A 23,744-nucleotide genomic window follows, 5' to 3' on the forward strand; every position below is an offset into this window, starting at 1 on the left:
AGTGGCGAAAAAACGCTGTGGTGGCGGACCGCTGATGTTGATTATACAACCCCTAAACACAACACCACGGAATTGTGATAAGTGATCAGACTGGGTGGAGAAAGACTCCGACAGGCGCTAGTCTTTTTCAGATCCCTGACACCCAGTACCTGTTGGCACCAGAAAATTTGGCTCCTAGGAGCCGAACCCCTGCTGGGGAAGAAGCGGTCTTTCGCAGACAGACCTGGAGGAGGCGCTCCACCGTGAAAGGAGGAACAAAAAAAAAAAAAAAAAACTGTAAACCGCAGACCCAGCTGCTTTGGGAGCAGCCACCGGAAGAAAGGTGCCTTCCCCACGTAGCCTGGGCAACAACAGTATCCAGGTCCGGCCCAAAGAGAACGCCCCTACCAATCGGAAGATTCCAAGGAACAGATCGAATCTGAATCCACCCCGCAAGCGCTGAGCCAAAGTGCTCCCTGAACGGAGATGGTCGTAGCTGAAACCCTGGAAGCATCGTGCCCAGCCTCACACATACAGTCAGCTGCACCATGAAGCTGTTCTGCCAAGTCCAGTAGGGAAACCATGGACGAATCACACCGATGCCCAGCGACGAGTTTGCCAGCCCACATCTCCAAAGCTCGAAGCTCCTAATAGTGGACCCAAGACAACCGTTCAATATGTAACTCACTGGATCCAGGCGTCTTCGAGGAGACCCGAAAAAAAACAGAAACCGCAACGACCTCCTTGCACCGATGCCCATCCGTTTGGGAATCCACTACCAAGCAGTCCCCAGAGTAGCACACCCAGCAGCCTTGAGATCTGCTATGCTGGTGAAAGACTTCAGTTCTTTATTCTCCAGAATCGCACCACCAGAAGTAGACGTCCTGGTTCCCCACGCTGAGGAACAGGAGGCAGCAGCAGCTCCAAAGTGATCCCCTCGCTGAAGCGCCAAGTCCCTAAGGCAGAAGCCGCTCGACAGAGCCTGTGTCCCACACTGGCTCCACCAGGGTAGATGCAACGCCTCCGGATGGCTGCACATTACCAGGCTACGCACGACAGCGCAAAGCGTCCCTGAGACCACATGCTTTGGCATAGTCCCTTGGGTCGAGCGGCCGGCCTTGTAAAATCACAGTACACGGAGGAAAACCACGCAAGCACAGGGAGACTATACAAACTACACACAGTTAGGGCCGTAGTGGGAGTTGCAGAGAGAGCAGCTTATATTTAAAAGTTACAGGTTTTAGTTTTAAGTGCCAGCTCCTTGGTTGCCATCCACAATCCCATGGTCCAGTGCCCCCCAGAGAAATAGACAGAGATGCTTGATAAGTCCCGCAAAGACATCGGGAATGTTACATTATATACCATTGGAGGGGGGAGCGAGATTTAAATCTACCAAACTCTATATAATTTAGAAGGGAAGAAACCTATTGTAAGGTGCCATGAAGTATTTAAAGAAAAGGAGTTACCAGTAATCATGATTGGCTGTTTTTCTTACCAGTATTTGTTTAATATTCTCTCTCTATATTGGCCACAAGCAAATTTCTTGAGTTAAGCAACCAGTCTGTCTGTGAATTACTTTCTGAATACAGACCTTGGCTATATCCTTACCAATAGCATACCCAACCTAGCCATAGTCAATCATGTCACACAAACACTTGTGTGACAATTGTGAAAAGGTGCATAAATAAAAGGGGAGAAAATAATGAAAATGATGAGACAGAGAAAATGAATGGTGATATACTGACTGGCAAGTTCTTTAATACAAAGTTCTATTATAAGCATATGATAAATTCATCTGTACAGTGCCTTAACAAATGCAGGAGCTGGGCTTCAAAATTTTATTACAAGACATTTGTTATGGCCTCTCATAAAAAAGGATGGTGAAGCTTAAAACAATTTCTTCATTTTATTTGTATTTCTTACCAACACTGCCATGTGTGTGAAAATAGAAAACGATAGGCTTAGATGACAGACAAGAATCTATTGTCTGTGTAAACCTGTTGTAATAAAAAGGAAGTGGCGGCAGACATAATCTAGGTCTCTCTAGACCCAGAGCAACCCATGCAAGCAGGAAACAAATATCACAGGCGATTCCTGCATGTGATGGAAGGAGCATTGTGATACGCTGGGATAGTGATCTCTAGGAGATCATGTTTCCCTTGATCGAATTAGCGATAGGCTGTTTGTCCTGCCAAAGTAGCCATTTATTGAGAGTCTGTGCCTTGGAGCTCCCCAAAGTTTGTGGAGCTTGCAATGGCGGTAAACCTCACTGAGGACTGTGAAGAAGTTACGGGCTTGATATTAGATTGTACTCTGGACTAAGAGGGAAATGTATCAAAGCTTGGAGAGAGATAACGTTGATTTGCAAAATTTCATAAAGCATGTTTTGAGAACTGGATATAAAACAGAAGACTCACCTAATAAACAATGTTTTTCCTTCATTGACATCAGATGGTAATGGTTTCTTCTTCTTCTGCTCTGTTTTTTTATCTGTAGTACAATATAAAGTATGTGTTTAATGCACGCCAAAATCAACAATATAAATAGACCATATTCAAGAGTCAATGAAGCAATAAACCTACATACCTTTTTTCTGGCTATCAGAGTCAGACTCATCATCTTCCATGTCACTCTCCTGCCCAGAATCTGCAGACTCATCATCCTCATCCTCCTCCTCCTCATTCCTGCTTCTGGTGTTCACAATAATGATGATATTATTATAACTATTATTAATAATAATAATAATGAGGTCAAGTACACTGGTAGCAAAACACTGCAGAAATGTAAAAAAAAAAATTAATTTACATTGCCTGTGTGCTGTGTACCCCATCATCCCATGTACTTTGCCTCCTCCTTTGTGTCATGTCCTTGGCGTGCCCCCTTTAAACTTCTTCCTGTAGCTATCACCACTGTTCCTTTGTGTTTAGGACTCTGCCCTGAACTTACAGAATCCATACCACACATTGTTGTGATATATCTGCTCTGCCCTGAGCAGATATACCACAACAATTACAATCTGCTTCACCCTAAAAAACCCTAATTGTCCTTTATACAGAAAACAGAAATTATGCATTAACAATTACATATATGGCACCAGCATATTGCGTTGCACTTGGGCCAAGGAGCCAATGGAGATGCAAAATGCACAGATGTGTCCACATACATCTTAAGGTACGTACACACTGAGCGACCTAGCAATTCAACGATAACGACCAACGATTTCCTTTGAAGTTCCTGGCCTCTGTGATGAATGATATCGTTCATACACAGCGAACTATATGATGAATGATTTTGCCAACGATCAATGATGGAGGAAAGAGTGTCATGGGAGTGGCAATAAACATGAAGATCATTTGTCGTTGGTCGTTTTCCATAAAACAAATGACCAATATGAACGATATACTTAACAATATCGTTCAAATCGGTCTGCATGAAAGGGCGATGAACGACAATGATCAACGACCTACTGGAGCGTGCATTGTTGGTCATTACAGGTCATCGTTTTTTAAGGAAAAAATGAATATTTTGGACGACTGAACGATAACGTTATCGCTGGGTCGGGCAAAATATCGCCCAGTGTGTACGCACCTTTACTTCCTTGAACGATAAACAACGCTACTAGTCACGCCATGCCGTGGATTGACTCAGTAGCACTGAGCCTTCTTTCATGCCACTTTTTCCCTTACAGTGCATCTTATTCGCAGAGTGTTGCAAATAGGACGCACAAGTTTCACAGCCACTGACATTAACATAGTATTTTGCAGGCAGATATAACCGCAGTCGCACACTGAATATAGCCATGCCGCATATCATTTCATTTCAGTCAGCAGAAGCTGCTTGTGCGTCCTACTCTAATCACTTTGCGAAGACGCATTTGTAAAGTCGCTTGAAAAGATGCTCAGCACTACAGAGTTGTACGGCGCTCACTCGTTGTACTGCATGGAGGCAAGATGTATGTGGACACATCTGTAGCTTTAAGAAAATGAAATTGGGATTAGTTGCTGGTGACCTCAGACAGCAAAATGATCCTGAAGGCAGAAGCAATGTCGCTACAGTAATGCCAATTCATTCCCAACTACAATCTACCTAGGCAGGCTCTCATATTAGTTCTTTAACCTTTGTATAGGATTATATAGGATAGTAAACAATTCTTTTCATAGACAAAGATGACATGCAGTTGAGGGGAAAAGCAGTATTGCTGCAATAATTCTGAAATACTGCTATACCCAACCATATATAACAGTAATAACCCAATTTCTGCTGCACAATTACCACTCACATTTTCTGTCCGCTAGCTTCCTTTTTATTAGGTTTCCTTTCATCTTCTGACTCTTCGTCCTGATTACTTTCCTCTTCCTCACTTGATGAACCTTCTTCCTCCTCACAGCTTTCTTCATCCTTAAAGGAGGTTTTTTCTTGGTCATCTGAACAATGGTCTTCCTCATCTGTAGAAGTTTCCTCCTCCCCTTCGCTTTCCTCCTTATTTGACTTTTTCATATTTTTCATGGATTCTAAAATTATATGTAAAACAAGGTTATGGGGAGATCTACCAAAGGTTGATTTTTACTGCTTTACATGCCAATGTGTAATTTACATAACCTACTAAAAGACAAGTGCCAGTCAATGTAGATCTCCACTTTTTCAAAACAAAAAAAAAAGTTGAGAAAAATTAATTGTCTTCAACTGCTAGAGACGAACATCTACAAATACTCAGTTGTATTACCTTTAGTGCGTACTGGCAAGCATTACTTACTCTTATACCTTAAAATATATAAGCAATATTTAACTGCAGTCACTGGAATTCATCTCCTGAATTCAACAACAATGGTCTGACAACACAATTTGCAGACAATAGGTGAATTATTGTTATCACCATTAAATTTTTAACCTTCAAGGATAGAGAGGGGTGGGCAGGATGCAGAATGGCATTAGAAAAATGTACTAACAACTCCTCCCTAAACCACCACTGTACCCATGCAGCTTCCCAGTGTACAACTGGCCAATCAAGGAGATGATAAAACAGAAAAGCATCCATGAACGGATTGGTCTTCATTCCACTACAGAATCAGGGAAAAGGATTTATCTGTAATCTGCCCTTCTACTTAAGTACCATGGGGGGCACAGATTGTCAGATATGCCACCCAAGAAGGACTGTGGTCAAGTGTGGCATCTGGACAGCAAGAAACAGAACATCTGCCAAGAATAGGCATGCCAGACTGGTGTTCTGATATGGGGGAGATCCAGTTGGAAGAGGCAGCACATGGTTTCCTGTGGCCCTGGTAAAGGACAAGCACAATTCCCAAGTCAAGCCCCAAGCACGGCAGGTGAAATGCCATTTCTCTGCAAAGGCAAGGTCACAAGGATTGTACCACCAACATCTGGTTAATGCGAAAATCAGACAACACTAGGTTGGAACAAGGAACTCTATGAAGAGACCCATTGCCAGGCTTCCACACCTTCTCTTAGAAGGCAGTGGAATAATAATTGTTTTTCAGACTCCATCTCAAAAGAAGAGGAGCGGACATACCTCTTCCATAAAAATTTACAATGCACTAGTTTACATACTGATCCTGATGCAGGTGGTCAGTACTTTTGCTGGATGTATTGATTTTTGGGAAATGCTTTACTCTCCTTAGCGAATGCATCCAATATCCCCATCACAGTCTGTGCACTGTTTGTTCTGTGACTGATTCTCCCTCTCCTCTCTAGCTTGGTCTAACAACTGTATCAGGTAACAGCGCCATCTCCCTACACTATCACCATTTGTGCAGCTCATTCTATTTTTACTATGGTCATACAGGTTTGTTTTATTGGCTTCATATGTTCCCTACCCCATCACTTACATATTCTTGTAGGGCACTGATAACTAGTTCTTACAGGGAAATGTTTTCAATATCAATCACAAACTCTCTATTCCCTACACACCAGTGTGCCACTGGGCTCTCTGACTCAGGGGCTTGCCCTAAGTGTGGACATCCAAACGCTTCCTTCTTTCGCTGTTACGATTTAAGCGCTTCCTATGTGTAGGAAAAGTATGGTAGCCCAACAAGGCCTACCATTCTATACACTAGACAACCTACAGCATTAAATAAGGGATCACTTTTTATTTGGCTGGGGGAGATCAGATGTGTGTGTACTGTTTCAGTTATTTTCTGCTGCTCACCAGATAACTACTAAAGGGGCACATCATTTGAAAGAGGAGCCTCCCCCCCCCCCCCCCCCCCACTTTCAAGACAAGGTGCCTCCATGTGTATGGGTCAGTATGGGGCACAATGTGTCTTGTGCACTCGTTTCACCCATTGTTGTAAGTTGATAAAGCCCATTTATAAAAACATTCTAAAACACCTATTTAATTTACCATTGGTACTCGCTCCCTGAGTAGCTGTGTATTTATCCTTTGCAACAGCCCAGTCAACCGCAATAGTCCGACCTGTGCAAACAATGGAAAAATATAGGTTAAACTGGCAGTGGAAACTGTCACCCTGAGTCAGGCAGCAGAGATTGAAACCCATACCCCTGATCATTTTGAAAGTTCCAAGCCCATATAGATTTTCTGAACAGGGACATTCAAACGTGGTTTACAGGAATATGTAGTTGATTTCTTACCTACACAAATATAATGAGTTATACGCTTTTAATATTGACCCAAATACATTCTAAGTGTGATTAAAAATTGGCACAAACTATGGCCTATTAATGTACATGAGCAAATAAATTACAAACTGATATGGAACCATCATACACAAACATACACTGCTCAAGATATTAACTTTAAAAAGAACAAATTCAATTTTAAGGGAAAGTCAAGTTAAAGACCTCAGTTACTGTAGTTTTAGACAGCAGTGTTAAAATAAAAGAAAAAAAATCCTAATAAAGGTTTCAAAGGTTTATTTTTATGCTGGGACTTTGTGGTATGAATATGCATTGTGCTATAATACTGGACATGGCGTCTCAATGGGCAATTCGGAAAGTAGCTCTAAAGAAGCCTTCCTTCCTCAAAATTAGGATTGTGCACTAGCAGTAAGAAGTGATTTCATTTAGACTAATTCAGACATAACACAAAATAAGAGACAGCAGCTAAAGTACTATCAGGTTCCTTCGAAATATGTGACCTGTCTACACTCGGCTTTTGCCTTTGGTGAACAACGTCAATGACTGGAGGTGAAACGCTGAAAATTCTGCATTAATGAGCAGATGTAGATTTTTGTAATTCTGTCAAAGCATTTTCCAGTCCACTGGGGGACACTTGATTACTATGGGTTATAGTGTGCAGTTGCAGGGTGCTTAGGCACTTCAAATTTAGGGGTCTATGTACTAAGCAGTGTTAGGAGACAGAGTGAAAAGTGATACGTCTGTCATAAGGTGCCAGCCAATCAGCTCCCAACAGTCATTTTTCAAACACACCCTGTGAAATGACAGTTGGAAGCTGATTAGCTGATTGGCTGGCACTTATCACGTACTTATCACTTTTCACTGCTTAGTACATAGACCTATTTATTAAATAAAAAGCTCAAGCTCACTATTGGCTGCCTGGGAATTCAGTTTTATCTAACAAAGCCACAAAGGACAGGTGAGTACAGAACGAGTCGGTGGTGAGAAAAACTCAAAACTTAGATAAAAGTTAAAGAACCAGTGAACCGGAATAGAGTACAAACAAAGAGCTAAAAAGGGAGTGCACACAGTGACCCCCCAATGGACAGCAAGAAAAAAATGTAACATAACTACAAAAAAATATATATATTTGTGCTTACCTGTTAAATCCTTTTCTTCAATTCCAAAGACAACACAGGCTTTAATCTGGGTATAGGCTGGTGAGCTGGAGTCTGGACACCACATCGTTAAACTTGTTGAACACAGCCCTGGCTCCCCCCTCCCCCTATACCTCGCCCCCAGCTACAGGCACTTCAGTGAAGTTAACAAGCATAAAGCAAGGAGCGAGAAGGAGAAGGAAGACCGGCACGCATTCAGATCCAGAACACACAGGAGATGTGAAAAGGAGAACAAGAAGCAGGGCAAAGTCCCGCAAGCCAGGTGCATCAGGGTGGGAGCCCTGTGTCCCCTATGGAATCGAAGAAAAGGATTTAACAGGTAAGCACATAAATCTCCTTTTCTTCTTCTTCCTTCATAGGGGACACAGGCGTTACGCGGGGATGTCCCAAAGCTACTCCCCTAAGGGAGGGGACACTCCTGGGCTGCACCGAGAACTCTTCGCCGAAAAGACATATCAGGGGAGGCGAAGGTGTCAAAGGAATAGAATTTCAGGAACATATTGGCAGAAGACCACGTGGCCACCTTACATAGCTGCTCTGCAGAAGCACCACGTCGCACTGACCGTGAAGTTCCCACCGACCGGGTTGAATGAGCCCTCACCACAAACGGTGCTGGAAGATCAGACACTGCTTAAGTGTAACGAATAGTAAAACGGATCCATACAACGACTGCTTAGTAGCTGGCCAACCCAGTTTGTGAAAGTCATACAGGACAAAGAGCATCTGTCCTACAAAAGGTCCTTTGTCCTGTCTACATAAATCCAGAGGGCCTGCACAACATCCAAGGAAGCCTCCTCCGGAGAAGAGTCCAGAACCTGGAAAGAAGGAACCACAATCTCCTGATTGATGTGGAACCTGGAAACAACCTTAGGAAGGTAGCCAAGACATGAGAGCTCTGTCCTGATGAAATATTAGAAATGGAGAGAGACCGGATAACAGCGCTCAAGTCAGACACTCGCCTGGCAGAAGCTATGGCAAGAAGGAAGACCGTCTACCAGGTAAGCCAGCGAATGCACACAAGTGTCTATTGGCTCAAAAGGCGAAGACTGAAGAGCCCTAAGAACCATAGACCAATTCCAAGGAGCCACCGGTGGAACAAATGGAGGCTGAATATGGAAAACACCCTGAAGAACGGTCCGAACATCAGGCAACAGCGCAATCTGTCTCTGAAAGAGAACAGAAAGGGCTGAAACATGCACTTTCAGTGAAGCAAGACTGAGACCCAAATCCAGCCCTGCCTGCAAAAAGGAGAGAATTCAAAAGAGTTGGAATGACCTGGGGTTAAAATTCCTGGTCGAACACCAATCAAAATAAGTCCTCCAAACCTGATGGTAAATTCTATCTGAAGAAGGGCTTATGGGCGTTGAGCATAGTGTTAATGACTGACCTGGAGAACCCCTTGGCTCTCAAGACGGATGTCTCAAGAGCCACCCCGTCAAAGCCAGACGGGCCACATCTGGATGAAAGCACGGGACCTGAGACAGAAGATCTGGCCGCAGTGGAAGACACAGAGGAGCGTCAATGGAGAGACCTCAAAGATCCGCATACTATGCCCTCCGCGTTCAATCGGGAGCAACTAAGATCATTGTGCTGCTCTCTAACTTCAGAGAGATTGGGGGGGAAATGTACAGGAGTGGGAAGGTCCACCGAACCGCCAAAAAGTCCACCATAAAGGCTCCCGGTTCTCTGGTGTGTGAGCAGCATCTTTGAACTTGGTGATTGTGATGGAATGCTATCATGTCTACGTCCGGCAAGCCCAAGCGAATAAGCAGAAGTTTGCCCGAATGGACGTCCTGACGACTCAGGAAGTCAGCCTCCCAATTTTGCACTCCAGGAATATAAACTGCCGACAGGGATGGAAGATGGCGCGTTATTGGACTGTACCTGGACCAGACGATTCCAGAGAAGTGGCAAAGTCCGACAAAGAGCTTTGTAACTTGTTTCAAAATGTTGATCGGCAACTGGTTCTCCTGAGCTGACCACTGACCCTGAAAGTACTGCCGATAGGACACTGCCCCCCCCACACCCGAAGACTCGCGTCGGTGGTGAGTACCACCCAGTCCTGAACCCAAAAGGGACCTCCCCTGTTCAGATGTGACCCCTGCAGCCACCACAACAGGGAGTGACGCACTTCATTTGAGACCTGAGCTGTAGATGGGATTTGTTCCACCTGTATAGAATCTCTAACTGGAGAGGCCGAGAATGAAATTGGGCATACGCCACCATATCGAAGGTGGAGACCAGAAAGGCAAGAATCTGCATCCATGAATTGATGCAGAAGCAAACATTTTTTGCTGCAAGTCCCGAACCTTGCTGCCTGGAAAAACACCTGCTGAGCTCTGGAGTCCAGCAAGGCCCCCAAATGCACCATTTCCTTCGAGAGAGTCAGAATGGGACTTCTTCCAATTGATGAGCCATCTGTGGGCCTGAAGAAGATCCACTATGGCCTTGACGTGCTCCCTGAGAACCTCCGGCGACAGGGCCAGGAGAAGCAAGTCGTCCAGATAGGGAAATATTCGGATTCCCCTGGTCCAAAGATGAGCCATCATGAAAGCCATGACCCTCATGAAGACATGAGAAGCTGTGGAAAGTCCAAATGTCAAAGCTCGAAACTGGAAATTATCCTCCTGGACCGCAAACCTGCGGAATCGCTGATGACTGAGACAGATGGGAACATGCAAGCAGGCATCCCGGGTGCCCAGGGAAAACAAAGTCCCTGGGCTCCATGGCTAGAATAATGGAGCGAAGTGATTTCACTTGAAACTTGGGAATCCTCAAGAACCTGTTGAGAGACTTCAGGTTAAGAATCGTCCGGAAAGACCCGTTGGACTTCCGAACCAAAAACAGATTGGCATACTAGCCCGAGACCCGCTGAGACGTGGCAGCCGGAACAATGACCTTGTTGGCCAGAAGAGAGCGAATGGACTCCCTCAAAGCTTCTACCTTCTCCCGATCCAAAGGAAGATCTGTGGAGAAAAACTGAGCCAGAGGGTGCTCCCGAAAGGTCAACACGTAACACTACGAGACCACCCCTCTTACTCAGGCATCCTCCATGGTCTCCCTCCAAACTTCGGAAAAAAGAAGATTAAGCCGGCCTCCCACACTAGAATCCCCCAGGTGGAGGCCCGCTCCGTCATGCAGTAGGCTTGTTGGCTGGCTTAGCAGCTGGGCGTCTGGTAGTCCAGGATTACTTACCTGGTGGTTTAGAACCTTTAGCAGAGGATACCCGAGACATGGAGAATGACGTACCTTTGGCCTTCCCTTGCGGACGAAAGGAGCCAAAATTAGAAGATCTCGACCTAGGGGCTGTCCCAGAAAGGAGTATGGCCATCTTGGACACCACTTCTGTAGCCACTATCATATCCATTCGGACCTAAGAAAACATCCCACAAAAAGAGCAGAGCCTCGAAGGCCTTCTTAGAGTAGGAATCTGCCCGCCAGGAACGCCCCCGGAGAGCTCATCTAGCAGACACTGAAGAGACCGAAACCTTGGAAGTTAATATACCCATGTCTATAGCGGCTTCTTTAAGATAAGAATCTACTTCACGAACATGCTCCACGTGAGACAAAAGCTCTTTCCTGTGAGTACCTGAAGGGAGGCATTCCACCAGGGCGTCAGCCCAGCGACCAGTGGCCTTGGCAACCTAGGCAGAAGCGAGGGCCAGGCAAGCAACCGCATCTACATTGGAGTAAATAGACGTAAGAAAAGTTTCCAACTTCCTATCCGTCGGATCCTTAGTAGATAGGGATGCAGTACTAGATAGAGGAAGAGTGTCATTTTTGACCAGATAGGCCACATGCGCATCAACCAGGGACGGAGACTCCCATTTAGCCCGATCAGCAGCAGGCAGAGGATAAAAAAGAAGTAATGCGCTTAGAAACCTGGAAGCGCCTATTAGGATGAGACCAAGCCTCCACCAAAAAGTCCTCAACCTGCACTGAAGGAAATTCTGAAACTGCCTTATTTTGATGCTTTAACACTAGAGCCTTCGACATAGGGGCCAGCTCCGCATTCCTTGATAAGGAAAACTGATTTAATTGCTTTAAATCAAGGAAACCACATCAACCTGAGGCTGCGATTCCTCCAGAATAGAAGAGGATTCAACATCAGAGGCTACCAATATGTTTTCCTCATGGTCTGAGCAAACAGAGTCTGAATCAATATCAGTCAGTGGTCTAAAGCTGTCCCTTTTAGAGGCCTATGCTTAGAAGTGTGGTCCCTGTCCAGCAACTGTTTGAAAGATTCTGATACCCGCGCTAAACCTTGATCTGACTGCGCAAATGACTGCATTCCAAAGAGACTTTATAGCAGAAGGCAGCCAAGAGGACGGCACCATATTGGGGGCCACACCAGAAGGAACACTCGCAGGGGCAGCGGACCCAGGGGCAGAAAATCAATCCACTACCTGTGAACATTACCTGGGATAGCGAGGAAATCCAGGCAGGTTCTTGACTAGCCGGTGCAGCTGAGGGAAAAAATTGCTGTGGGGTTGTAAAACAACGAACACAGAGACCATCAAGGTCCGAGACCTGTGAAGAAAATAGAGCAGCACAAGCCCTGCAATTACCCAGCACAGAAGCACCCACCTCCTTGGGAGCTTTACCCCTGGAAGACATAGAATAGAAATCCAAGGAGAACACCACACAGGAGGGATATATTCTCACCCTAGGAGGGAGAGAGCAAATGGCATAGGGACATCTAGAACTCTGCAAATCTAGAGTTCTGTACTACTGAAAAGATGCCATGCATCCTCACAAAAACCACGTCGTCTTAGCAATGCACAGAAGAGGTAGTGACAAAAACCAAACAGATGGAGGCCCTACAGCAATAGACTGGGGGATAGTCAGTGGTACACCAACCCGACAAAGATGACTAAACAACCGAGATCACAACAGTTGAACAAGAACGGGAGATGGCTTTCCCCCTATGGCCGACCCCCCATGGACTTGGCGTCGTTTTTAACGGTGTCCCATTCCATTATGTCCATGGTGGTCCAGTGGGTGAACAGAAAGAACCAGTCCCCACTGTGCCATCCCATCCGGTGACCTCCCCAACCGGAGGAGGATCACCGCTGTGTCGGCTCGGTACAATGCTGGGATCCTCTTACCTGCTGCCGCCTATAGCTCCAGCTGCGGGTGTGTCCCTGCTGTGTGCTCAGGGGACAGGCCTGTGTCACTGACCCAGCTGTCAGTGTACCAGCCGCCGGAGCAGGGGACAGATGGAGCAGTGGGCATGAGCAAAATTAAAAAATAAAATTAACTAAAAACTTAAACAGCGGCAGGAGCAAAAAACATGCCCATCTCCAGGGGGTGGGGTAAAGGGGAGGAGGAGCCTGTTCTATTGCATCAAATTTTAACCATTTGGTGCCCAGGCTTCTCCACCCCCACCTATACCCAAGGTCTCCAGTGTCTCTCATGGAAGAAAGAGAAATCTAATTTTCTCTGGTCATCCATTTGAGGGCACTGGATTACCATGGCCACATCCAGAAACAGATCCTAAGGAAGAATATGCCCAAAAACAAATGCTGGGTTCCTAATCATCAATGACCTGAAAACATCAAGAGCACCAAGAGACCTCCTTCTGGAGACTTAATCACATTGTCCTGACAGATGAAATTTGCAGACCACTTTCAGCTGAAGAGAGTGTTTGACTCCAAGAACATCCCAGTCGTTATTTTAAGTGAGAAAATGACTTACAAGGCAGAGCACTCCTAGCTGAGGAGATAGCTAAAAGGAAAGTAATCTTTCAGGTAAGAAACTCCAGTTGTAAGAAAGGATAGCACTGTGCAACAATCAGCACCTAGATGAGATCTGAAAGAGTTGTGGGGGAGGGGTTAGGGGGGGAATGTATGGTGGTTTAACATACATAACTGTAAGAATGTCTGCAGTGGTGTATCAGAGGAGTTATGGGTCTCTGGTGCAGTCAGAGATGTGCAAGGGTAAACATAACAGCAAAGCTCAGGCCTCTCTCCACATGCCATGTCAACTGTGATATTGCTGGTTTGGTGCCTGAGACTGCCTGGAGGAGGCGAGTAAGGGCCTTGCTAGAAACTGTGGGGAGTGTCAAGATCAGCACCGATTATACAGCATGGCACCCCAGAATAGGACAGGGAGAATTTTTACATTCACAAAACAGGCAGGGGATGCGCCCTGTTAACAGCCTAGCAGGAACACTAATCTTAAATGTGTGGCTAAAGTAAGACCCATACCAAGTCTCAGTGGCGTAACTAGGGCAGGGCCGCCGGGGCTCGTATTGTTTGCCAATACTGCAAGCACAGCGATTGCATTGTGAATACGCACGCACAGAGTGACAGGTAGTCAGCATTTGGGGGAGGTAACAGGCGTGAGGGTAGAAAAACACAGGCGTGTGACTGTTTAGCTACCTTTCATGGGCATGCATAAAGTAGGCACTACGATCTCTTTAGCAGCACGAGAGCTCACTGCGTGTCAGGTGAGCAGCTGAGTCTGCGGCTGGTCACACCTGTCGCAGATGTAGCGTAGCACCGATGTTTACGCTGTTGCAAGTTGTCGTACGGATATGAGAAGGCAGCAGTGGGCGTCCATATTCTCGGATGTTTTAGAAAGCATTAGCATATTTTAGCAACTGCGATCCCTGAGAATATGCAGTTGCATTGGAATTACTGTGTCTATGAATCAGGCCCAATGTCTTTAGTGATTGAACATCTTTTGGATGATTTCCTACACACTTGAGGAAAAAGTTATATACACTGGTGTTCATTAACAGAAAGCCTACCTTTTATGCTCTTCATGTTTGTGCCTTTAAGAGCCATGCTGGCTTCAAGCATTTTCGAAAACTGCACAAATGCAAATCCTCGCATCTTTCCATCTGTGGGATAGGACAAATTCAGTATTGGTAACTACTGCAACACACAATGCATTCCTATGCATGTTACAAAAAAGAAAAATATTTATACATTTTTGTTCAATTAAACACAAGGAATAAATACAAAAATGTATAGCACTGAAATGTACTAAACACATGATTAGTACAAAGTTTGTGGGTATTTACCTTATTTTTTCAATTCATAGAAAAATAAGAGCAGAATACAATGTGCACTATGAGGCACTGTGACAAAATGGTCACAGACTTATAGAAAATGATTAGGCTGCCATAAAACATGTGATAGATTTGTATTCATCTGGCAACAGAACTTAAGCAGTATCGCTAACCACCCAATGGCCGTTTAATGACTGTATTGAACCTTTAAAACACAGGATCAATTACCTCAGAAGTCAGATAATAATGGACTATTGGCTCTAGGACTGCTATTATTCCGTTTATTTTTTTATGTGTCATTTGTATCCATTTCACAGTATTTATATATTCTTTATAGGTTTTAAATGCAACTTTTTCTGGTATCAGTGAAAATTTGATCTGAACTTGTACATAATTCCGTCAATTCTATCTCCTATTAACCCGATGTTTTAAAAAACTTATGAAACTCTGTCCTTGTACCTTGCTTACTTATGTGATCAAAATACATAACCTAGGTTTATTGCATCAACCGTGTATGTTCTTAGCCCTTCACTTTCTACTTTTAAATTTTATTTTTACCTTAGCATAAGTAAACACTTACTTGTACATACTCTCCCCTCATCATTTTCTACACAACATTTTCACAAACACACCAACTATAAAAGCATGTACTGAAGAGTAAACTATTAATACAAGTGAAAAATGAGGCAAAGAATAATGGGGTTCTACTATGACAGATCTTAACTATCCAGGTATAGAATTGGGATACCAATTCTAGTAGTTCTGGTATAAGGAAGCATAATAATAAAAAAGGCAACTTCCTTTAACTGATAATGGAAGAACAAGTTAGTGAGGACAGGGTGAATAGGATGCTTGTAGACATTTTGCAGTCAAAACAAAAAACTAGAGCACAAACAAAAGTATAAATCGATACATTAAAAACAAAAAAAAGGGACTATGGAGAAATTGCTCTATAATAGAGAAGTCAGAATTGGGTCATTCCATTGTAATGGATGTAACATTTTGAGTGTTACAAGTTAGTATGGTTCTTACTATCTTTTAGTTATTTTAATACTAGCCAGGATACCTAGCGCTGCCCGGAAGACTGGACCCTAAAGTACACCTGTAGCCTTTATTTGTTTACATTGTCCTAGACTATAACCCCATTCCATTGATCCTGAAAAGGATCACACACTGTTTGCTAACATGCATGCAATCAGTGGCATAACTACCGTGGGTGCGGCTGCTATGGTGCCCGAGCTGCCTCTGTGGCCCGCTGCTCCCCCTGCACCCAGTAACGCACACAAGGTGAGCCGGTCCAGTCAGGGCCGTCAAGGGGGGCCCGGCTGTCAGTGATGTTGATTTGGTGCCGACCCGCCAGCTGGCGATCTGGCAGGCAGTCATGGAGAGACAGCGCCGTCAATCACGAGGCAATCAGAGCTCGCGGGCCAACAGCCAATCAGCAGTGGTAGCACTTGATTGGCTGCCAATCAGCAAGCTCCAATTGACTTGCGACCTGCGCCAGATTCAAATTGCGCCGGCGCCATCTGTTCATGTCTGCCTGTCGGCTGTAATTAGCAGGCGGCCCAGCTCCAAATCCACACTTGCTGGCTGCTGATGGCATGCAAGGGGAGACGAGAGGCTATTGAAGGTACACAGGAAGGCGAGTTGCTGGGGAAGGGGGACATAATATGTAAGGGACACTACTATTGTGTGGAATAATATGTTATATGAGGCACTACTACTATGTGGCATAATCTGTAAAGGGCATTACTGTGTAGTGTAAGGGGCATTACAGTGTGGCATAACCTGAATGGGCTCTGTGTGGGGGCAAATGTATGTGGTTGTTTTCCCTCTGGGGTGTGGGGGAGGCCCTATTAAGATCTTACTGTGTGGCTCACAAAGTTGTAGTTACGCCCTTGCATGTAAACACAGTGGCTCTGGACTTAATATGAACTTGCACAAGTCATCAAGTTTGCTCAGACTGCGGTAAAAAGGATACTTTTGTAGCTTTCACACAGGTTTTGGGCAGACTGCCAATTTCCACTGGAGCCAGCCCGGAACCTGTGTAATTTAAGTTTGTCCCCATTTTTAGGGATTGTGTGACAGTGTGTGGCTCTGACAAAGTTCAAACCTAGACAAAAACCTAATCCTGTTCAAACTACACCACCATGCCAAATTTGGTGGAGCTAGGTCCAAAATTCTGGCCGTGCATAAAAGGACAAAGTCGGACAGACAGGCTTTCTCGCTTATTATATAGATAGGGGCTACAGATGAAAAAAAAGTAATTCCAAGTTAAAGTTAAGACTGATGAAATGTTTGAAATGGCCTTACTATTCAAAAAAAAAAAAAAAAAAAAAAATAGAGCTGTCACTGACAACAAAAATATGCACCGAAACTTTTTGCAAATGATTTCACATGAGTGTAAGTTTACAAAAGCATCTGATACTGTCCCACATAAAAATATTCACACATATAAATAGGTAGTAAACTGGTTTGAGCACAGATTGCATGCCCACAATAAAATAAATTATATTTCCATTTATTAGCCACAAGGTCCCTTGTGGTACGAATAGGTGTGGCTGTATGCCACCCTTATGGTACCTCCGAAGTCAAATTGGACTGCAAAGGGGCGAGTTGCTTTTGCAATGATATATGAACACCAGTAACGGCAAAGCAAGTCCCCCCTTCGCGGCAAATAGGATTGACCCATATGATTTAATAGGAGAAAAATAGTTTCATTGCTGTGTGCACTTTAGTACGTAATAAAATATGGGTTCTAAGATCATACATATAGAAAGACGGCAAACCTGGCTTTTTGGGAACGTTAACCTCCAGCACAGTTCCAAAAGTAGAAAAATGTTTCTTGAGATCTTCATCAGAACACTACAGTAAGAAATAATGCATGACAATTAATAGAACTGCTTTTAACAGACAAAAGGAAAAAAATAAATAAAATGAATAGCATACTGTACGTCAGCAAAAATATGGAAAACTATACTACAGGTCAAAATCAAAAAAGGCACAATGGTGTATGTATGATTTATGTTTTATCGGATATAAAAACAAAAAAAAACAAAAAAAAAAAACACAGGATTTTGGTACTTTCTGATAAACCCTTTTCTCAGATTCCACAGGGGACACTGGAGCTCAAGACAGTGGGGTATAGATGGCGGTAGAGTAGAGCCTGGCACTTTCAATAATTTAGAAGTGTGACTGGCTCCTTCCCCTCTATGCCCCATCAGCCCCAGTTTAAGAACTGAGCCCGAGAAGAGACGGAAGACAAAGGGAAAATGAGGAGAAGGAGAAGTCCACAGACAAAACCAAGAGGAATCCACTGCAGGGAACACATACTGTCACACCACCACATAAGGAACCAAACAAAACGGCAGTATCGCAGCGCTGGGCGGGCATCTAGTGTCTCCTGTGGAATCGGAGAAAGGAATTTATCGGTAAGTACCAAAATCCTGTTTTCGCCTTCATCTACTAGGGGACACTGGAGCTCAAGACAGTGGGGATGTCCCAAACCTAGACCTCCCGGGTGGGAAGTGCTGAGAACTAGCCGACCCCATGGCCAAAGCAAAACAGGGACCGCCAAGAACCGTAGGCCCAATTGAAAAGCAAGAACTGAGGATCAAGCGTCGGAGAGCACAGGAGACAATCAGAACTCCTCGCTGAACAGCCAGAGTGAATTCCACAACGTAAACTTAAGTCGAATGGAATAGGAAAATGGCGACCCTAGTGGACAATGGCAGGCGAGAATAGTCAGAACACCATAACCTCAGCTGAAAACCGACCAACCCGGACCTGTTGGCAGCAGAGAGGCCCCAACAAGAAGCCAAAGGAGAAGGGCGGAACACGAGAACAAGACTCAAGAAAACCGTACCACAGTGTAAACCGGGAATATGCAACAGTCGCAGACAGTAGAACCCCAGCCCTGCTGGGCATAACAATTGTATAAATATATGTATAATTATACAGATATACAGAGATAAAGAGCTAATCCCATCCACAAACTTCTCTAAGAAAGAGTACACAGGAAGGCCCAAGCCAAGTACTGAACAGTCAACCAGAACCATATTGGAGGTCCAACTAAGTAGGGGGTTTATAACCAGCGGAAGGGTTAGATCGTAGAAGTCTCAGACGATTGAAGATCCCACTGGGCCTGATATAGAGATGGCATCGAAAAGATTGAGACTACAACTCCATGCCAAGGGTCAGACAGCAGTAAAATCCCTTCTGGAACAGAGGGATAAAACAGCAACTGGAACCCTTCAGCGAACCCAGGTGAAGACCAGCGTCCACTTCGTCTGGAAAAATCAACCGATCTCCAACAGTAGCGGAAAAGAAAACTACAGCAGAAAATCTCAAGAACAGACAACTGACCACATGATGGAAACGTGTAGTCAGTACTAGCACCTGGCCCGAACATAGTATGAAAACAACCAGGATACTCTAGCACAGGGGTTCCCAACCACAGTCTTCAAGGCACACTAACAGTCCAGGTTTTAAGGATAGCCATAGTTGAGCACAGGTGACTTAATTAGTACCTTAGTTATTTTGATTTAACCATCTGTGCTTAAGTATAGATATCACTAAAACCAGGACTGTTAGTGTGCCTTGACGACCGAGGTTGGGAATCACTGCTCTAGCAGTTAAGAATCACGACTGCAACAGTAACCCCAGGAGAGCAATCTACTCATATAGGGAAGCATTCGATACAGCGAGGAAAGAGCAATAAGACCATGAAGTCACCTGTCAGTGTAAGGAAATCATGAATAGATACTGAACAGTAAAACAAACAAGGCCTCATATGTGGAACATTGCTGTCATAGGTACTGAACCTGTGACTGTCACACTTCAATGCAAACATGTGCACTAGCCCAGAGATGCACCTCAGTCCAGAATACAGCATAATCCCATCAGATTCTAGTATACTAGTGTCTCTCAATGCTGGAACAATGAACACATACGCTAGGAAAGCTCCAAGATGGAAGCTAACCAACGTGAACAGGTACCCTAAAAGGGCGGATGGCTGCTAGGACAGCAACTAAGGTGAGGAAAGGTGAAGAACGCTGTATAATGTCAGAGTGCATTATCACCAGTTTCCGAGGCATTAGAAGGGTAATCTCGCTTACCTGTGAGCGACCAGAAGCCCTCTGGACGCTACGTAAAATAACCCTTTCCCACTCACTGCAACTTGCCTCGTCAGGTATAAAGAGTAGCATTGGTGTTCTAAGCTCTACAGCTCGGACTTCAGCCTGGAGATGTTGCAGTAGAAAATACTGTAGAAACTAGCAGAATAGTTAGGGGAGACATGTAGGCCAAACAACAGGACCGCATGCTATGACATTACCTAAGAGTGTTCCATTAGAAATGTGTATCCATATGGAGAATGTACAGACATCCCAAAAGCCAAACAAAGAAAAACTGTTTGCTAGTGTAGATATCAATACAGTAACACTTACAATGGTGAAATGTGTATTAGCCAAGAGGCAGAATCACGTAAGATATTAACTAAGACTCTGTACCGGTCAAGATACACATATCAATATAACATATATGACAATGGATGCCCATCAGTGACATTTGACATTTATAGTGATCATAAAGAAAGGGATAAAGAAAAACAAACAATAAAATTGAACCGTCAGGTCAATTTTGCCATATGCCAAAGCAATATAAAACAACCCAGGCCTGACCCTGCCTAATCTCTTGGCAGGTGGCCCACAGGCCCTCAGACATAGTAGCTGTAACTGCAGTCTGCTGTAACTGAACCCAACTAAGGACTCTACATTGGGACCACTGCTTAAGAGACTTATCCTGAGGTAGCTTCGTTCAGTGCATCAAGTCAATATTATTTATCCCAACAAAGAATGGATATACCTGTAGTCATAACACCAGTTAGGGTTTTAAATAGGTTTTCCCAATTATTATGAAATATTCATAAGACGAATGGGAATATATATTTATGTACACACACACACACACACATACATACATACATACACCATACCAAGTTGCATCAGAAGTCAATTAGTTCAAAAGGAAGAGGTGGTACAGATCAACCTGCTTATATAGTACTATTCTTAGTGACTCATAAGCACCAGCGCTGTAGGAGGAAACCCACAGAAGCACAGGGAGAACATAAAAACTCCACACAGTTAGGGCCGAAGTGGAAACCGAACCCACAACCTCAGTGCTGTGAGGCAGTAATGCTAAGCATTATGCCGCCTGTGCTGCCTGCCAAGTTAAATATAAAATAAAAATAGCGCTCCACCGCCTCCCAAAAGGGGGCACCATAGAGTGCATCAGTCCTGGAAGTACTGCAATAAAAAGACAATGTGTGGTATGGACAGAGCAAGCTCTTCGTCCATCTCCATGTTCTAAAATTCCTTTAAATATATGGCCCCCAGATAGGGGGCGTATCAGATATTAAACTGATAAGAATATTATATGGAACACTTCATGAATTTGCATGTCATACTTGCGAAGGGGCCATGCTAATCTTACCTGTATCACCGAGAAGCGATTAACTGACGGGGACAGAACTACAATATAGTTCAAGGTCGCGAGGCGATAGCCCCATACTTAAGTACCCCCTTTAGAACAACCTAAGCGGACCCTAGACACCTAGTGCCCCAGGAGCACCTATGCAAGTACATATCTCTCATACATGTGTGGACAGCCAGAAAAGGCCACAGGACATGTAAAGGGTCATGAACTTGAAGTAGAGTTTTTGCAATGTCTGATGGAATTAGGACTTTCACAATGTAAGCTGCAGAATATGACTCTAGTTTATAGAGCCACCTAATCTATTGTACACTGGACAATTAAGCCAAGCTTACAAAGACAGTGTACATGTTGCTGAAGCGAGCACACAAGATAAAACCCATACATAGCCTAAAGCTCCTGGCAGCTTCTCATCAAAGTACTGACCAGCTACAAGAGCAGACGAAAAACGGTCTCTTTGTGGTGTGTCCATAAACTGACTGGCTATCAGAGTTTGTGGCACTATAGGTATAACATACACTAATATATATATATATATATATATATATATATATATATATATATATATATATATATATATATATATATATAATTAGTGGCAACTTGGGGTTATTAGCTTGGCAGATTGGTGTTCGTGGTGCAATGATTAGGTGCAGAATTAGAATCCACACCTTGCATTCCAGTAAAACAATTAAAAATGGTGCTTTTACTTCCAGCATGTGAAATCAGGAAACAGAAATAAAATAAACAACCTAGCCCTTTCTTAGGGCACTAGCTCACTTCTTGAGCCCTCTCTATAGAAGCAGCTAATCTGCATGAAAGTCTCTCACAATCTCTGAGATTCGTGGTCCTTCCTGCCACATGCAGGACTGGACACTGGCCTCCTGGCCTGGTATAGCTTTTGTGATGTTCTGGTTTTGTTGTGGGCCCGGGGTGGTGATAGGAGCAGACACAGAAGCACATTTAAAACAAAACGTGGAACTTTTAATAAGTGGTTTGGCAGACATGAACAATGGGAGAAAATAAGTCCAGGGATGGCACTAAAGTGCAAATGGGAACTGAGGTGAATGCAATTAGTAGGAGTCCAGGTAGTGGCAGATAGGAGCAGTCCAGTATACGGACCTTGTGAGGGTGGTGAAAAAAAAAAAAAAGAGACTTGTCCAGTAGTCTCAGGTTCTGGTTAATAGGAAAATGTCCTGTTAATGACAGGCAGGGGAAATCAGGTGTAGTGGTTGAAATGAAGAATGCAGGCTGAGGGAAAATCATCCAGCAGAGTGTCAGTGGAGGCAAGGTGCAGGGTGAACAGCAGACTCAGGTTCTCATGTAAGGGGAAGGTAATGGAGGATGCAGGGTAGTCCGGCGGGGTTGGAGAAGACAAGCAGGCAGGTAGCGTTTCACAGGAACAGATGGTGAGCACAGGGAACTCTCTCTCAGATATGCTGAGAAACACGTTGCACTGGCAATGAAGTGAGGCTCTGAACCTCCCTAAATATCAAGTGCTGTGCCGTGACTGGCCAGAGAGAGCATGTTACAAACCAGGATTGGGCGATTAGGTCACATGACCGGAGGCAAGATGGCGGCGCCCATGCCGGAACGGAAGCACCACCAGGATTCACCAGCCCAAAGTGACAACATGCCCGCACAGAACCACGCACAGCCAACGCCCCTCTCCAAACACCAGCGCCACCGCCAGACACCCCCCCATAGTGACCTCACAGGTAATACCAGTCGACCACCATGCCGAGAAACTCTGGTCGTGACAGCTTTCTCAGCTTGTTGGTTGCCGCCTCTCACAAGGACAGTGTCAGAGGTATATGGATCTGCCTGCCTCCTTGCAGGTATGATTCTGACCACCTGGTCTGCCTCACTCATACTGCAGCCCCACCTGGACTGTCTGACTGTGTCCACCAGCAGCCTCACCTGGGCTCTGGTCATACGGCACCCATTATACATCTTCCCACAATACTTTTCTACTCTGTGTGGGCAGATCTGTCCTGCCCCCAGGGCCGGCCGGCCCATTACGCCAGGTACGCAGTCGCATACGGCGCTAAGTTATAAGGGCGGCAGAGTCCCGCCACTGTCCCCCAAAGATGCCGGAAATTAATTACAATGAGTCAAACGGACTCCTTTTATGCCGCTGCGCGGCTAGTCACAGCCGCTGCCTGAATGGCTGTGACCGGCTGCGCAGCGGCATAAAAGGAGTCAGTGTGACTCATTGTAATTCACAGTGGCCCACAAGTTAATTAATGACAGGCCGGGGACGGCCGGAGGGAGAGGAGTGCCACTCTCTTCTCCTCCCCTCCAGAGTGACTCAGCTTATAGGAGTCTTTGCCCGGCTGGAGGGGAAGGAGGGGCCTCGCTCTCCCCTCTGCTTAGCTCCTCCCCTCCATCCCCAGCTTCCTCTTCTCTCTGTGCTACTGCTTGGACGCCGGAGATCTGACGTCACGATCTCCGTCCCCGGCGTTTAGTGAGTACTCCAGGGCTAG

At 44.8% G+C, this 23,744-nt stretch overlaps 1 protein-coding gene and 1 pseudogene across 1 annotated transcript in view; both read right to left on the reverse strand.

The window, feature by feature from the left end:
* Positions 1–23,744, reverse strand: part of RBM28 (RNA binding motif protein 28) — a 63,713-nt gene that overhangs the window by 34,276 nt on the left and 5,693 nt on the right. The window contains exons 4-9 of the mRNA XM_088468652.1: positions 17,556–17,631; positions 14,503–14,595; positions 6,338–6,409; positions 4,259–4,490; positions 2,566–2,669; positions 2,397–2,469 (exon numbers count right to left, since the gene is read on the reverse strand). Of these exons, the coding sequence (XP_088324778.1) occupies positions 2,397–2,469; positions 2,566–2,669; positions 4,259–4,490; positions 6,338–6,409; positions 14,503–14,595; positions 17,556–17,631 (650 nt within the window). The remainder of the gene's footprint in view (positions 1–2,396; positions 2,470–2,565; positions 2,670–4,258; positions 4,491–6,337; positions 6,410–14,502; positions 14,596–17,555; positions 17,632–23,744) is intronic.
* LOC148529093 (U2 spliceosomal RNA) lies at positions 21,047–21,278 on the reverse strand (annotated as a pseudogene).

This window comes from Taudactylus pleione, unplaced genomic scaffold, assembly GCF_031769625.1.
Source record: "Taudactylus pleione unplaced genomic scaffold, aTauple2 ptg000086l, whole genome shotgun sequence".
In the NCBI taxonomy this organism is placed as follows: Eukaryota; Metazoa; Chordata; class Amphibia; order Anura; family Myobatrachidae; genus Taudactylus; species Taudactylus pleione.